The following is a 15,585-nucleotide window of genomic DNA, read 5'->3' as shown; positions in this document are numbered from 1 at the left end:
TGACAATGGTTAACCACCCCACTACATGTCAACACCGTCCTTACTCAACCTTGGGTTCCCTATCACCAGCTTTCCTGTCCCCTTCTGCCTTCTAGTCCTTGTCGCTGGACTGCTGTGCCTTATTAGTCCTGTTTTGTTTTACGGGACTGTCCAATCCCCGGCTGAACGGTGAACCTCGGGAGTGACTTCATCACTGAGCTAAAAGAGTGTCTGGGGGCCATACTCTCAGGGTTTCTCCAGTCTCTTTCAGGCCAGTAAATCTGGTCTTTGTGTGTTAGAATTTTGTTCTACATCCTTCTCCAGCTCTGTCCAGAACCCTCTGTTGTGATCCCGTCAGAACAGTCAGTGGTGGTAGCTGGGCACCGTCTAGCTGTACTGGACTCAGTCTGGTGGAGGCCTTGGTAGCTGTGGTCCATTAGTCCTTTGGACTAATCTTTTCCTTGTATCCTGTTCTCTTCATTCTCCCTTGCTCCAGAAGGGGTGAGACCAGTGGAATATCTTAGATGGCTGCTCACAGTCTTTTAAGAGCCCAGACGCTACTCACCAAGTAGAATGTAGAACATTGTCTTTAAAAACTGTGTTATGCCAATTGAGCTTGATGCTCCCCAAGCCTACGGTCCCCACAGCCCTCTGCCCAGCAATTCAGTCCCTCAGGGAGTTTGGATGTGTCTATGGAGCTTCCATGACCTTTCCTTGTACAAGTTGTGCTGGCTTCCCTAGTATTGTGTACTGTCTTACCCTTCACCAAACTTACCACTTACCTATTGTCTATTTAGTATCTCCCCCCCACCCCTCCCATCCCTTGTAACCAACAAAGATTGTTACTTTTTGTGTGTAAACTTTTTCATGGGTTTTTACAATAGAGGTCTCCTACAATATTTGTTCTTTTGTGATCGACTTATTTCACTTAGCATAATGTCCTCCAGTTTCATCTATGTTATGAGATGCTTCACAGATTCAACATTGTTCTTTATCATTGCATAATACTCCATTGTGTGTATCTACCACAGTTTGTTTATCCATTCATCTGTTGATGGGCATCTAGATTGTTTCCATCTTTTTGCTATTGTGAACAATGCTGCAATGAACATGGCTGTGCATATGTCAAAATATCTTATTGTACTGCTCTCACTCTACTTGTGATGATGTGAGATGATAGGATTTTTTTCTTTCCTTATTAAGTAGACAACTTTCACCTTTTCACTTAAAGGAAGTACTTTACAGCTTCTCTTTGGCATATCTGAATTGCCAGCATCACTACTCTCTTGCACTTCAGGGCCATTATTAGGTAAAATAAGGGTTACTTGAACACAAGCACTGACAGTCGATCTGATAACCTAGAAGGCTACTGAGTGACTAATGGCTGGACAAAGGAATGATTCACATCCCAGGCAGGACAGCGCAAGATTTCATCACACTACACAGAACGGCGTGCAATTTAAAATTTATTAACTGTTTATTTCTAGAATTTTCCATTAAATATATTCGGACCGCAAATTGACCGTGGAATTAAAACCTCGGAAAGCGAAATCATGGATAAGGGGGGACTACGGTATTTTAGTATTATGGTCTTTAAAATGAGTAAATTCAGTACTACTAGGTTTTCATTATTTAATGTAACTTTTACCTTTAAATTTTGATTGTGAAATTTACTTTATCAGATACAATGTAAGCAATCGCTGCTTTTTCAACATTTGTTCCAGCATGAAAAAAATACACCATACCTTCATTTTAATTTTTTTTCATTTAAAGTATTTGCATCTTATATACCTGCATAATTAAATTTTGTTTTATTTTCTAAATTGGGTGACTCTTCTTTTTAAAGATAAATTGAGCCCATTTACATTTTGTAATTATAATAGACCTCTGTGGAATGAATGCATAAATGAATTTTCGAATTCTTCACTCTTAATTTTTTTAACCTTAAGTACATGTACACACATATAATGAGAGACAAATGCAATCTTATTTGCTTAGCTGACTTGGTGATACACAATATGAATTAAATGGGACTTTTATTTGCTTTCTCTTCTTTCCGTGAAAGCATGATTTTCTTATGTCAGCTCTGTAGTAAGATATTTCCTCCTCAGGATTAGTTAGAACTGAACTAGAAGAGGACAGAGTCCTATTTTCAATTCAAACAAAGAAAAAATATCCAGATTTGACAACAGACTAGTGGTTATGCCATTTAACAAAATGAATCTAATAAACACAGTAAATGTCTACAAACATAAGGCCTTCACAAGCTTACGGCGCAACCCTATGCCACAGTCACTCACAGTAACTCAACTACCTTCACATTTGGCAATAATGTCATACAAATGAATGTGCTGATGATAAAGAAAATTACTAAGTGAACCCAAGGCCACTTAATCTTAAGAGTCACAACAACAAAGAAATCCTAGGAATGCAGGTCAAGGCAGGAGGTTGCAGCTGCCAGATATGGTTCCATTACGCTAGTTCTCATCTAAGCTAAGTTGAAGCTAAATCAAAATTTGCTGCAACAAATAAAATAAATATCTCCTCTGAATTACTAGAAAAGAAAGGAAAATAACAGGTATTACTCAGCACCATTCTGTGACCATAAAATTATTTCTTGAATGCATGATTAAAAGAAAAAGACGGTCTTTGCAAATAATATTACCTTTCTTATGTGTTCACATTAGAAGCTATACTTCTGGATTAAAAACATTATTCAGTGTTTGCTTGAGAATAAAATTTAGGCATTATGACTTTCAACATATTAAGAGTTCCATAGGAAAAACTAAGACATCTTTTAATTCTACTTTAATATCAAACTAAACAGAACAACTTAAAATTTCACTAAGAGCATGGATTGGTCCAATTCAAGAAGTGCTTCCAAAATTCAGCCACCTAGCTTCTGTTCAGGACAAAATGTACATCATCACAAATCTTTTCTAACTTAGCTTTTGGAGAAGAAAGTGGAAAATCAACCCATGGCATGATGGTTGTAGTAAGGTATTTCCTCCTCATCATTAGGATTTTGCACTGTTACATGCTATTCTATTTCAACAGGTGATTCAACTGGTCCTGTAGATCTGATGACTGCTCAACACTAGAAATTAGAATAGAGAAAAGGGCTTAGCTGGAATGAACAATAAAGGTATCTCTTGCACAAGCTATTTGTACTTTAATATGTAAATATTGTTCAAATTAAATCAACATTTATACTGCTCCATTTGTGTCCCAGAAGTGTTTAAACTATAAAGAAAGGTTTGCAAAGCAAATTAACAGTGTAAACAATATTGCAAGGGACACTTAAGAAAACCAATGCCTTCAGCACATTTACTGTACTTAATGAATGCTACCAATGTAAAAAGTGTTCTCTATTCCTTAAGACTGGCCTCCACACCCAGTGACTTTTAGAAAGGCTTTACTAGCAGTAAATTGAGTTATACATGCCTTTGAAAGAATACACGATACTCATCCCAGACCAAATGTCACTTTACGGCCACATGTCAGCCAGAGTTTCACATTGATCCTGGGCCTATCAGTGTAATTCCCCCCAACCTGTTTCAGTTAGTCCTCCACTCCCCTACCCTCGGGGTTACTTACTTCTTCTGAATAGCTTCTTGCCTATATCAGAAAAGGAAAGAGGAAAATAAACTCAGTGAACTAGCAGAAGTTATTTATGACCAGATATATACAGGCAAAACAAATTCCCAGCTTATGTCACATTCTATATTGCTGTCAGTCCTATCCTAAGATTGTGCTACAGGGGACTGGATTCCTATTTGAGTGTAGAGATGAAAAAAGATGTATCCTTAACCTGAAGAAATCAAAAACCCGTTGCCATGGAGTTGATTCTGACTCACAGTGACCCCACAGGACAGAGCAGAACTGCCCTATATGGTTTCCAAGGCTGTAAATCTTTACGGAAGCAGATCGCCACATCTTTCTCCCACTGAGCAGCTGGTGGGTTCAAAACACTGATCTTTCAATTAGCAGCCAAGTGCTTAACCACTGTGCCACCAGGGCACGATTCGAAACCTAGAGGTGTATTAGTACTCTACCAGAGTGAGGAATGTTGTCTAACACACTACATGCATGGCTCAAATTCAGTCTGGGTATGTGAAGTCAAATGATCACATACCTTCTATGAACATACTCAAAGAACAGCCATGACAAACATTAGCTATTTAAATATCAAGAGTTAAATGCCCAACTGTACATTTCTAATAGGTACATAAATACAATATCCACTACATAAAATATAAACCAACATGAAATAAGATGAAAACCAAATTAAATTTTAAATTTATCAGAAATTATAATGAAAAAGGAGTCTTTATATCAAATTCTCCTGGATGATTTATATGTAGTTAGGCCCATGTTACAGGTGGGGATGTTGGATACAGGTTGCAATTACACTTAATTCCTTAGTGAAGGAGCAGACTGCCCAGGAGGGACCTTGGGCACAGACAGTCAACAAATACTGATTAAATGCCTATGAGGTGCCAAGCGCTGGGCTAGCATGGTCCTGGCATGATCCCTGTTCTTATATGAGGTTTACTGTCTCTCCCTCAGAGAAGCCCTCAAACTAACACAGGTTTGTAAAAGATGGCTCCTGCTCCTGCTCTCACCCCCTAGCCCAACCTCGTCTGCAGTCTCAGGCATCTTTTCCAGAGAGGACTTTATTCCCACCATACTCCTGCTTCCACGGGAAAATGCTCTAAACACAAAGGCAATAAGAAGGAGGCTGAGGATAATGGCTTTGCAGCAAACAGTCGCTGGAGAGGTCATACTCACTGGTATTGAAGATGCGTTGTTATTATTGCCATTTTCCTTAAACTCTGCATTTAAAAAAAAAAGTAAAAAAAAGTAACAGAACATTCCACTTCTCTGTAGCCAAACTATGTATATGAAACCCAAGTCACAAAAGAAATTGTTTCTTACATCCTCTGAGTGCAAGATGGCATCTTCCTGTAGTACCATGTTTCGAGCTGCCTGACCTAGCAGCTGGAAGACAAAAATAAAATGGTAATTATCAAATTTTCCAAATTTCCTGTCATCTCTCTGTAGCTGTTACACACCACCCACTCCTCTCCTCCACTTCCCCACCGCTTACAACCATAAACACTCAAAATGTAATGGAGAATAATTTTCCATTTGTTCATCCATTTCACTGGCACCATGGCAATCCTGGCATGGGCTCGACATCTGTTCCAAAGGCCACTGCCTGAGAAATCAAGTGCTCCGTAACTGCTAAGCTCTCTACATAGCTTAATAATCAAGTGCTAAGAGGAGAAATCTGTAAAAAAAGACTTTGGCTCCACACGTCCAGCGAGAGAATCCAACTTCTAATTCATTATAGGCAGATTCGAGACTTGGATGATTGGAAAGGAGTGTTGTTAGTTGCTACTGAGTCACTTCCAACTCATGGCAACCCCATGTGTGCAGAATAGAACTGCTTCCATAGGGTTTTCAAGGCTGTGATCTTTCAGAAGCAGATCGCCAGGCCTGTCTTCTGAAGCGTCTCTGGGTGGGTTCGAACGGCCAACCTTTTGGCTAATAGTCTAGCGCTTAACCATTTGTGCCACCCAGAGACAGGAGTGAGGAAGCAGGACCTAGGGCAGGAATGAAAAAGAGGAATGTAGCTGTTTAAAAATGGAATGAGAGACATACAGGAAAAAAAAAAGGTATCAGAAGAAGCTCAAGCTCTAATGTAGGAAACCGCTCCTTGAAGGATGGCCAGATGAGGCTAGGGAAGAGAAAAGAAGGGAGAAATGTGATGGAAGATTTTAATGAGTCCACTGATAACTGGGCCCTGAGATCATGAAAAGGAAATCAGAAAAGGACCTCTGATGCAGCTGGGTGGCCTGTGGTCAATTCATGCACAGGTCAACAGAGGTTTCTGGTCTAATGCTGCACCCACCCTGTTCCTGGCATACACAGGTTAAATTCTACTACAGAAGAAGCCCACGTGAAAAATATGTAAGGAAGAGGAAGGAGCAAGCCGTATCAGGGCAGACAATGGTGGCACAGTGGCCTTTTGGTCACTTAACCAAGCTAGTATATAAGAGGCAGTGTTTAAGGGGGTGGGTCTAGAACCAGTCTCGGTCTGAATCCTAGCTCTACCACTTCCTAGCTAGTATGTGACCTTGGACAACTTAAATTCCTCTCTGTATCCTCTATGTCAATAAAGTACTTCCTTTATTAGTGACTGTAAAGAGTCAATGAATTAAACTGTATAAAATACAGCAGTGTCCAGCATATAGTAAACACTGAATAAATTTAAGTTTGTTATGATGAATATGGAGCCCTGGTGGCACAGTGGTTAAGAGCTCGGCTGCTAACCAAAGGGTAGGCCATTCAAATCCACTAGCTACTCCTTGAAAACTCTATGGGGCAGTTCTACTGTGTCCTATAGCGTCACTATGAGTCGTCGGAATCAACTCGACAGCAACGGGTTTGGTTTGGTTTGGTTTATGATAAATATGGATGTTCAATACATACTAGTGGTTAACAATGAACACCACCTATTGTTTTTATTATATTTTTTCCTTGATTTGAAGCTGGTTTTTTAAAATATTTTATTATGATTCTAGAGAAAATTTACACAGCAAATTAGGTTCCCATTTAACAATTTCTATACATATTATTCAGTGACATTGGTTACACTTTTCACGATGTGTCAGCATTCTCATTATTTCCATTCTGGTTGTTCTGTTTCCATTAATCTAGCTTCCTTGTCCCCCCTTACCTTCCTGTCTTTTGTCTAGGGTAAATGTTGACCATTAGGTCTCATTTAGATGATTGTTTAGAGGAGCACAGTACTCACGGGTGATATTTACTTATAAGTCACTCTGTCTTTTGACTGATAGGTGACCTCTGGGAGTTTCTGAGTTCCAAGTTTAAAGGTTATCCCAGGGCAATCGTGTTGGGGGTTCCTCTAGTCTTTACCGGTCCGGTAAGTCTGGCCTTTATTAGGAATTTGATTTTTGTTCTACATTTTTCTCCCATTCTGTCTGAAAGCTTCTATTGCATCTCTGGTCAGAACAGACAGTAGTGGTAGCTGGGCACCATCTAGTTCTTCTGGTCTCAAAGTAGGTGAGGCGGTGGTTTGTGTAGATTATTAGTCCTGTAGACTAGTTTCTTCTTTGAGTATTTGGTTTCCTTCTTTCTCTTTTGCTCCAGACACATACAGGCCAACTGACGTATCTTAGAGGGCCACTCACAAGCTTTTAAGACTCCAGATGCTACTCACCAAACTAGGATGCAGAACATTATCTTTATGAACTATGTTATACCAATTGACCGAGTTGCCCTCTGAGACTATATTTTTATATGCTGCTTCTCCAAAAACAACTGAAGGCAATTTATAGCAAACTATATGTATATATGTATGTATGTGGGGGCAGTGGTGGTTCAGTGGTAGAATTCTCACCTTCCATGTGTAAGACCCAGGTTTGATTCCGGGCCAATGCACTTCAAGCACAACCACTACTCATCTGTCAAGTGGAGGCTTGCATGTTGCTACGATGCTGAACATGTTTCCATGGAGCTTCCAAACTAAGACTGACTAGGAAGGAAGGCCTGGTGATCTACTTCAAAAAAATCAGTCATGAAAACCCTATGGATCGAAATGGTGATCACGACATGTATGTATGTATGTATGTGCATATATGAATGATACATACACATACATATTCTTTTAAACAGTCATGAATCTAAAGAGTCATAAAATAAATGTCTACCACTAAAGCTGAAATAGAAACTTCTATGCAACCAAGGCAAAAAGTGAAACACGATGAGTATATAATTCTTATTATTTGATAAAAGATAACAACTCTTCAAAAAGAGATAAACTTTCCTCTGACACTGAATCCTAAAAAGAGTGTACTGTGTGAGACCTCTCAAAAGCATATTTGGGATCACCAAGTCAGTGACATCAACGATAGTGTTATAGTAAATGCAAGCTCCTTCTTCACACAGTTGTTTCTTGTAGCCACTATCAGTAACAGCTAAGGACATAACAGTAAAGTTACTTCTGTAAAGCTACTTCTACTGAGCCCAAAGCTAGTATGAGTAAAATTGCTATGAACATTCATATACAAGTCTTTGGATAGGCATATGTTTTCTTGGGTAAATATCTAGGAGTGGAATAACTGGGTCATTTTGTTCATTCATTCAGCTGTTAATGGGCATTTCGATTGTTTCCAGTTTGGAGATATCACAAATAAAGGAGCTATGAACATGTACAAGTGTTTATATGGACATAAATTTTCATTTCCCTTGGATAAATACCTAGGAACACAACGGCTGGGTCCTTCTGGTTAAAAACTGGGTGTACGTATATAAAGCTTTCTAGTGAGAAAAGCCAGGAGAAACGGAGAGGGAGAAACCAGGGGAAAGGATATGGCTAATATAAGAAAGAGAAAACCAACAATGTGGACAGAATGACAAGTCAGGAAAGAATAAATCCATAAACAAATGATGCACAAAGATGTGGAAAGAATTTGGAATACTGAGGGCAAACTATGCGGACTTTGGGAGCTGAAAGGGACCCGATCATCATAGAAAACCCTGAGAAACAAATGAAAAATTGGTTAGGAGTACCAGTTCATCCCTTTAAAGCAGATTCTCATCATCTCGTTTCTTTGCGTCCTATCCCTGTAGTAAGGCGCCCTAATGGCGCAATGGTTAAGTGCTCGGTTGCTAACTGAAAGGTCGGCGGTTCTAACCCACCAGCAGCTCTGCGGGAGAAAAGACCTGCTGATCTGCTCCCATGAAGATTACATACAGCCTAGGAAACCCTATGAGGCAGTTCTACTCTGTCCTATAGAGTCGCTATGAGTCCAAATGCACTAGACAGCAAACAACAACCTCTAGCCCTACCCGGTGGGGCAGTGGTTAAAGCGCTGGGCTGCTAACTGAAAGGTCAGTGGGCTCGACATCCACCGCTCTGGGCAAGAAAGATGTGGCAGTCAGCTTCCGTAAAGATTTACAGTCTTGAAAACCCTATGGAGCAGTTGTATTCTGTACTATAGAGTCACCATGAGTTGGAATCCACTCAACAGCAGCAGGTTTTTTCAGTTTAGTCCTAACCAGAGACTACACGCCCCAGAACGCCACCCGCGGCCTTCGCGAACTGCTCTACTCTAGGCTACAAGGTCGCAGCCTACAACTCCCAGGATGCAACGCGACCCTGCGGTACACAGCGATGAAGGAGGTGTTAGTTCCGGAGAGCCCACTTCCACCTCACCTCGGAGCTCCGGGAGCCCTTCAGCACCTGCTTGGTGAGCGCGATCACATCAGTACCACAGGTGTTCACCTTCTCGGTGAGAAGCCCTTTCACGGACTGACCGAAGCGCGCTTGCGAATCCGGTGTTCCAGTCGCCATCACCTTAGCTAGCGAACGCCTCCGCACGGATGATGGCGAGTCGGTGGGGCCAAAAGAGGTTAACGCGGAAGGAAAAGGGGAAGCACTTTTTTTCCTACCGTGGGAAAAAGAAAGGACGCGTGCGCTTAGGGGAGGTCTTTGCCAACTTTAAATAAACTTAAAATACTCAGTTGATATCCTGAAGACAGGGCTTAGACAAACATCTCAAGAGGAGATGGAGGACTATTTCAGTAAATCCCTGGTTTAGAATTAGAAGGCTTGATACTTAGCAGTAGTGTGACTGCAAATTACTCAACCTATGTGTCTCAAGCTCCTCATCTGTGAAATAGAAGTAATAATGTTAAAGTCTCCAAAGGGTTATAAGGACGAATTAAGTTCATACATTTCAATTTTAACAAACATTTCATGAATTAAATACCAAACACTGTGTTAGGCTGGGGATAGAGAAAGAATTGAGATACATACAGTCCTTGTCTCCAATGAGCTCCCGGGGTAAGACACACAAGCGTGTAAACAAACAAGGAAGAACAACCCAATAGAAAAATGGGCGAAGGATACCAACAGGCAATTCAAAGAAAAAGAAATTCAAATGGCTAATAAATGTAAAAAATGCTCAACATCCCTCATAATTTTTAATGACAAATAATCTGTATTCTTTTAGATACAAACTGATTATCACTTTGGAAGTGAATAAATATGTAAAATGTTTCATGTAGTTCCATATCTTTTTTGGATAATGCACAAGAAAGATAAGAATGGCATTACATTGCAAATTTTCTTCAAAATTAACCTGTACTCACTGTCAACCTTACTGTCTTTTCCAAATGTTTAGACTATATGTCTCTGTTTACTCTTTCATTTAACTCTTGTTCATAATCAGCTTTCTTGAGGTATAATTTATGTACAATAACTGCATTCTTTCAAAGTGTACAATTTATACAATCAAACACTTCGAGGGACAAAGTACGAGGGGTGGGGGTCTGGGGACCATGCTTTCAGGGGACATCTAGGTCAACTGGCATAACAAAGCTTATTAAAATGTTCTGCATCCTACTTTGGTGAGTGGCATCTGGGGTCTTAAAAGCTTGCAAAAAGCCATCTAAGATGCATTAGTTGGTCCCAACCACTTGGAGTAAAGAAGAATGAAGAACACCAAAGATACAGGGAAAGTATTAGCCCAAGAGACAGAAAGGGCCACATAAACCAGAGACTTCATCAGCCTTAGACCAGAAGAACTAGATAGTGCCTGGCTACCACCAATGACCGTCCTGACGGGGAACACAACAGAGGGTCCCTGATGGAGCAGGAGAAAGGTGGGGTGCAGAACTCAAATTCTAGTAAAAAGACCAGATTTAATGCTCTAAGACTGGAGGAACCCCAGAAAGCACGGCCCCCAGATTCTATATCAGCCCAGAACTAAAACAATTCCTGAGGCCAACTCTTCAGACAAAGATTGGACTGGACTGTGGGACATAAAATGATACTCATGAAGCGTGTGCTTCTTAGCTCAAGTAGATACATGAGACTAAACAGGCAGCTTATGTTCGGAAGTGAGATGAGAAGGCAGAGAGGGTTAGGAGCCAGTTGAATGGACATGGGAAATCAGGGGAGGAAAGGAAGAGTGTGCTGTCACAGTACAGGGAGAACAATAAGGGTCACATAACAATGTATGTATAAATTTTTGTATAAGAGACTAACTTGAAATGTAAACTTTCACTTCAACTACAACAATAAACAACAAAAAAAAACAAAGTACAATTTGATGAGTGTGACAGATGTATACACCTGTGAACCACCACCTCTATTAAGATACAGAACATTTTCATCACTCCCAGAAGTTTCCAAGTGCCCCATCTTTTACCTGCCACCTCAGGCAACAACTTATCTGCTTTCTGGCACTATAGATTAATTTGCATTTCTAGATTGTTATATAAATGGAATCATACAGGAAGTACTCTTTTTTTGTCTGGCTTCTTTCTCTCAGCGTAATAATTTTGAGAGTCATCTGTGTTGTATGTATCACTAGTCTGTTGCTTTGTATTATTTTCCAGTTGCTACCAAGTTGATTCCAACTCATGACAACCCCATGTGTGTCAGAGTAGAACTGTGGTCCATGAGGTTTTTTTCAAAAGCTGATTTTTTGCAAGTAGATCACCAGGCCTTTCTTCCAAATTATCTCTGAGTAGACTCTAACTGCCAGCCTTTTGGTTAGCAGCTGAGCACTTAACCATTTGCACCACTCAGATTCTTAGTCTGTTCCTTTTTATTGCTGAGAAATATTCCGTTCTATGGATATATGTCATTTTGTTCATCTACTCACCTGTTGGTGGACATTGAGTTGTTTCCACTTTGGGGCTCTTATGAATAAAGCTGCCATGAATATCCTAGGAGTGGAATGGCTGTGTCATATGGTAAGTATTTGTTTAACTTTTCAATAAACTGTCAAACCATTTTCCAAAGTGGATTACCATTTTACATTCCCAACAGCAGTGTATGAGACCCCACTTTCTCTACATCCACAAACCTAGGAAAAGATCGATTGTTCTAACCAGGGTGGAGAAGGAGAGTGTGGACACATCGCAGAGATTGCAACCAATGTCACAAAACAATTTGTGTATTAATTGCTGAATGAGAAACTGATTTGCTCTGTAAACTTTCACCTAAAGGACAATAAAAAGAAAAAAAATTCTCTCTAATCATTAGTTTACTCTCTATTTTTGCAGAGAACCTAATTTATATTAATAAAAATTGTCTAGCTCTTTGTCTTCTAAATAAAGGCTTTACTATATTTAAAAAAAAAATAGATTGTTCTATAGCCATGATAACAAATAGCCACCTGTGGTAGACAGACTCTTAAGGTGGCCTCCATGATCCTCACCTCCTGGTGTTTATGCCCGTGTGATCCTCTACTCTTGAGTGTGGGCAGGACCTATGACTTACTTCTAATAGTATACAGCAAAGGTGATGGGAGGTACATGATTACATGCACATGGTTATGTGATTACATTATATAAGACTGTAAAGTCCATCTAGCTGGAGTCTCTCCCTTGCTGCCTATGAGGAAGCAAGCAGCCATTTTGGGGAACCACACGTGACAAGGAACTGTTCTAGGGTAAAAACACCATAAAGTTATAGTAAAGCAAAAAGAAGGGTTTTATTAGGTATATGTTCAAAGAGGCAAAAGTAGGAAATAGACAAGCAGGCTTCCACAGCCATGCCTGCCCAAATCCAAGGAATATTATAGAATCATCAGCATATTAACATTACAAATGGGTAAAATCATTGAAAGCTTCACCTTTTCACAGATTGACTGAAAACTCCTAAATCACTGTGATTCTACATTTTGAATTGTCTTTTTTAATACTCATTGGTCCAGGTTTCAGTAAGGACAGTCAGGAGGGTCTTCATTGGTCCAACAAGTCTTACTATTCACTAAATGCTAATAGAAAAAGAGAGTGGAAAGTCTGGGGGTCTTTTGTGCTGTTTATGATTTGTTTATATGAAAGGTTCCCTAAAAGATGTTTTCCGAGATTGTCCTAGCCATTGTCTTTATACCTCAGAACCCAGTTGATGTGTCTTTGTGAGTCCTTGTGGGTCCTTGTGAGTCCAGCTCCAGCTGGGTAACATTCTTTATACTCAAGGACAGGGAATAATGGCTCCAATATTATTTCCTAAATCAGAACTACAAACAGCATCTAGTCGCTAAGGGCTGAGGTTCCAGATGACAGCCAGCAAAAAACAGAAGCACGTAATCCTACAACCATAAGGAACTGATTGCTGCTGATAACCAGGTGAGTACGGAAACAAGACCTTCTCCAATAGAGCCCCTAGATGAGAACCCAGCCCTGGCCAACATCTTGATTGTAGCTTTGTGAGACCCTAAGCAGATGACCTAGTAAAGTCGTGCTTAGGTTCCTGAGCCACAAAAACTATTGGATAATAAACGTGTGTTGTTTTAAGCTACTAAATTTGTGGTAATGTTGTTACACAGCAATAGAAAACGAATACACCACCAGAACTGGTTTTAAATCTGTTTAGTCAGTCAAAGACAACTTGCCTCACTGAACACCGTTTTACAAACCAAACAGTCAGGGTCTGCCCCTTGCTTCTGAAAGTCAGTCAAGCACAGATCTACTGCAATAATCATAGCTCAGAGTGCCAGTCAATCAACAATAGCCTCATTCAAGTATCAACCTGCTTATGTCCATCAGTCCCTGAATTCCACACTTCCCAAAAACCCGATTGTTATGGATTGAACTGTGTCCCCCAAAAATATGTGTTGAAAATCCTAACCTCTGCCTGTGGTGGAGCCCTGGCGGCACAGTGGTTAAGAGCTTGGTGGTTAAGAGCTTGGTTGCTAACAAAAAGGTTGGCAGTTCGAATCCACCAGGCCGTTCCTTGGAAACCCTATAGGGCAGTTCCACTCTTACCTATAGGGTCACTATGAGTCAGAATCGACTCAATGACAATGGGTTTTTGGTTTTTATACCTGTGGTTATAATCCCATTTAGGATTATATGTTAATGAGACAGGATTAGTGTAGGGTGTATCTTGAGTCAATCTCTTTTGAGATATAAAAGAGTAAACAAGCAAGAGAGAGAAGCAGAGATGGGGTAAGATAGATGCCAAGACATATGGAGATCTCAAAGGAACCAGGAAGCAGAAGCCTAAAGACCCTTCCTCCAGAGCCAACAGAGAGAGAAAGCCTTCCCCCCCAGCCGGCACTCTGAATTCGGACTTCTAGTCTCCTAAACTGTGAGAAGACAAATTTCTGTTTATTAAAGCCATCCACTTGTGGTATTTCTGTGATAGCAACACTAGATAACTAAGACACCGATTGAGATCAGCTGTCTACTCTGCTCAGAGAGACTGCCTATTCTCCCATATTATGATGCTGGTCTTTTTGCTAACTGCTGTCCGGTCAAAACAATTAATTCAACTTTGTCTTTCTATTTCAGATATTGAGATATAGTCTCATCATCCTTTGACAGTTTTGGAGGCTCTACCAAGATCATTTTGAAGACCTTTACTTGGCAGCATTCCAGGGACCCTTAGACCAACAGGTGCACTCACTGGATCCCTGGTGCCCAAATCTGCTTGTCCTTCAGGTCTTCTGCCAGGTGAATTAGTCTCAACAGCATTTTGAATTCTGACTAGCTTCATTGAGCTCTTGTTGCTGAATTTATTTTGTTATTCTGTGATTTGTAACCAAATGGTTTTTGCACAAGATCATTAGACTCAGGTCTTTGTATAAGGTAATCAAGCCTAGATCACTGTATTAAGCAATTATGTTACTGCCAACGGCATGGAGGCCCTCCGGACTCAATGGGCCCTTGTCTTTCTCTTGTAAGAGTACACAGAGGAGACAATTTCTGGGTTCCGCTCTAACAGGTAAAAGTAACAAGTAAAAGGAGTCAGTCAAGGGCTGACTCACAAGGAGAAGCAAGGCTAGGGCTTATATGGGTTCGGTGCGGACAATAGAGCAATGAAGATTCAGTGGGTTTCTTCCAAGCGGTGGGTACTCCTTGGAATGGTAGTGCACACTAATTAGGTTGCTTGCACTTCTGGAATCCAAGATGGAACCTGCTGACATTCAAGACGGAGTCCCCTCGGCAGCTCTCGGCATCATTTATTATGGAATGTGGGATATGGCACAGGCGCATTGATCTTCTGTATTACTTCGCCCCCTTTGGTGGGCCAAAACAGCGGTCACACTTTGTTTTGTGTGATGTGGAGCCCATAAGAAGGGGAAAGGGACAAGAAAAACACTAAGGAGGAAGTCATGGGTTGTTCTAACCTCATTTTATGTTCTCAGGATGTGGTTCCTGTTTACCCAACTTCTAGGTAGTAGTCTTTTAACAGCTCTTTTATTCTCCAGCACAGTTAACCCTATCTGTCTCAATTAGACCTTTTGATTGGAAGTGAGCCATATAGTTATTACATCTAGGTATTGTATAACGTTATTTGACATTTTGTCTTGGATGTATACTTTTTAATAAATATTTTTGCCATTAACCTGATTATTCTCCTGCTGCTTGCTTTGCTGTTGTTTGTCTTTATGTACAAAATTCTGTTTCAAAGGGTTTTGGTTTTTCCTGAATTATCTTGTTTCTTTTGGATGTATAAGGGAGTGTCCCATAAAGGACAAATGGAGGCAAAGGCACTGTAGTCTACAATCCAATCCAAGCTAGCCCTTGAGGTCTACGTAATGGTTGAGGTCT

At 40.4% G+C, this 15,585-nt stretch overlaps 1 protein-coding gene across 2 annotated transcripts; it reads right to left on the bottom strand.

Annotated features, from left to right (window-relative positions):
• Positions 1–1,432: 1,432 nt before the first annotated feature.
• Positions 1,433–9,971, bottom strand: BORCS7 (BLOC-1 related complex subunit 7). Of its 2 annotated transcripts, XM_004370091.2 has the most exons (5): positions 9,227–9,950; positions 4,918–4,980; positions 4,771–4,814; positions 3,577–3,597; positions 1,433–3,076 (listed from the first exon to the last, which is right to left on the bottom strand). In XM_004370091.2, the coding sequence occupies exons 1-5, from the start codon at positions 9,362–9,364 to the stop codon at positions 3,025–3,027; spliced, it is 318 nt and encodes a 105-aa protein (XP_004370148.1). In that variant the 5' UTR covers positions 9,365–9,950; the 3' UTR covers positions 1,433–3,024. The 2 variants fall into 2 exon arrangements, with proteins under 2 accessions (XP_004370148.1, XP_023596845.1); XM_023741077.1 differs by having other exon boundaries at positions 4,771–4,980; positions 9,227–9,971.
• Between the last annotated feature and the right edge of the window lie 5,614 nt (positions 9,972–15,585).

Source organism: Trichechus manatus, unplaced genomic scaffold (assembly GCF_000243295.1).
Source record: "Trichechus manatus latirostris isolate Lorelei unplaced genomic scaffold, TriManLat1.0 scaffold00007, whole genome shotgun sequence".
NCBI classification, from domain to species: domain Eukaryota; kingdom Metazoa; phylum Chordata; class Mammalia; order Sirenia; family Trichechidae; genus Trichechus; species Trichechus manatus.
Note: the sequence above shows the minus strand (reverse complement) of the source record. Positions and strands in the feature narration are given on the sequence as shown.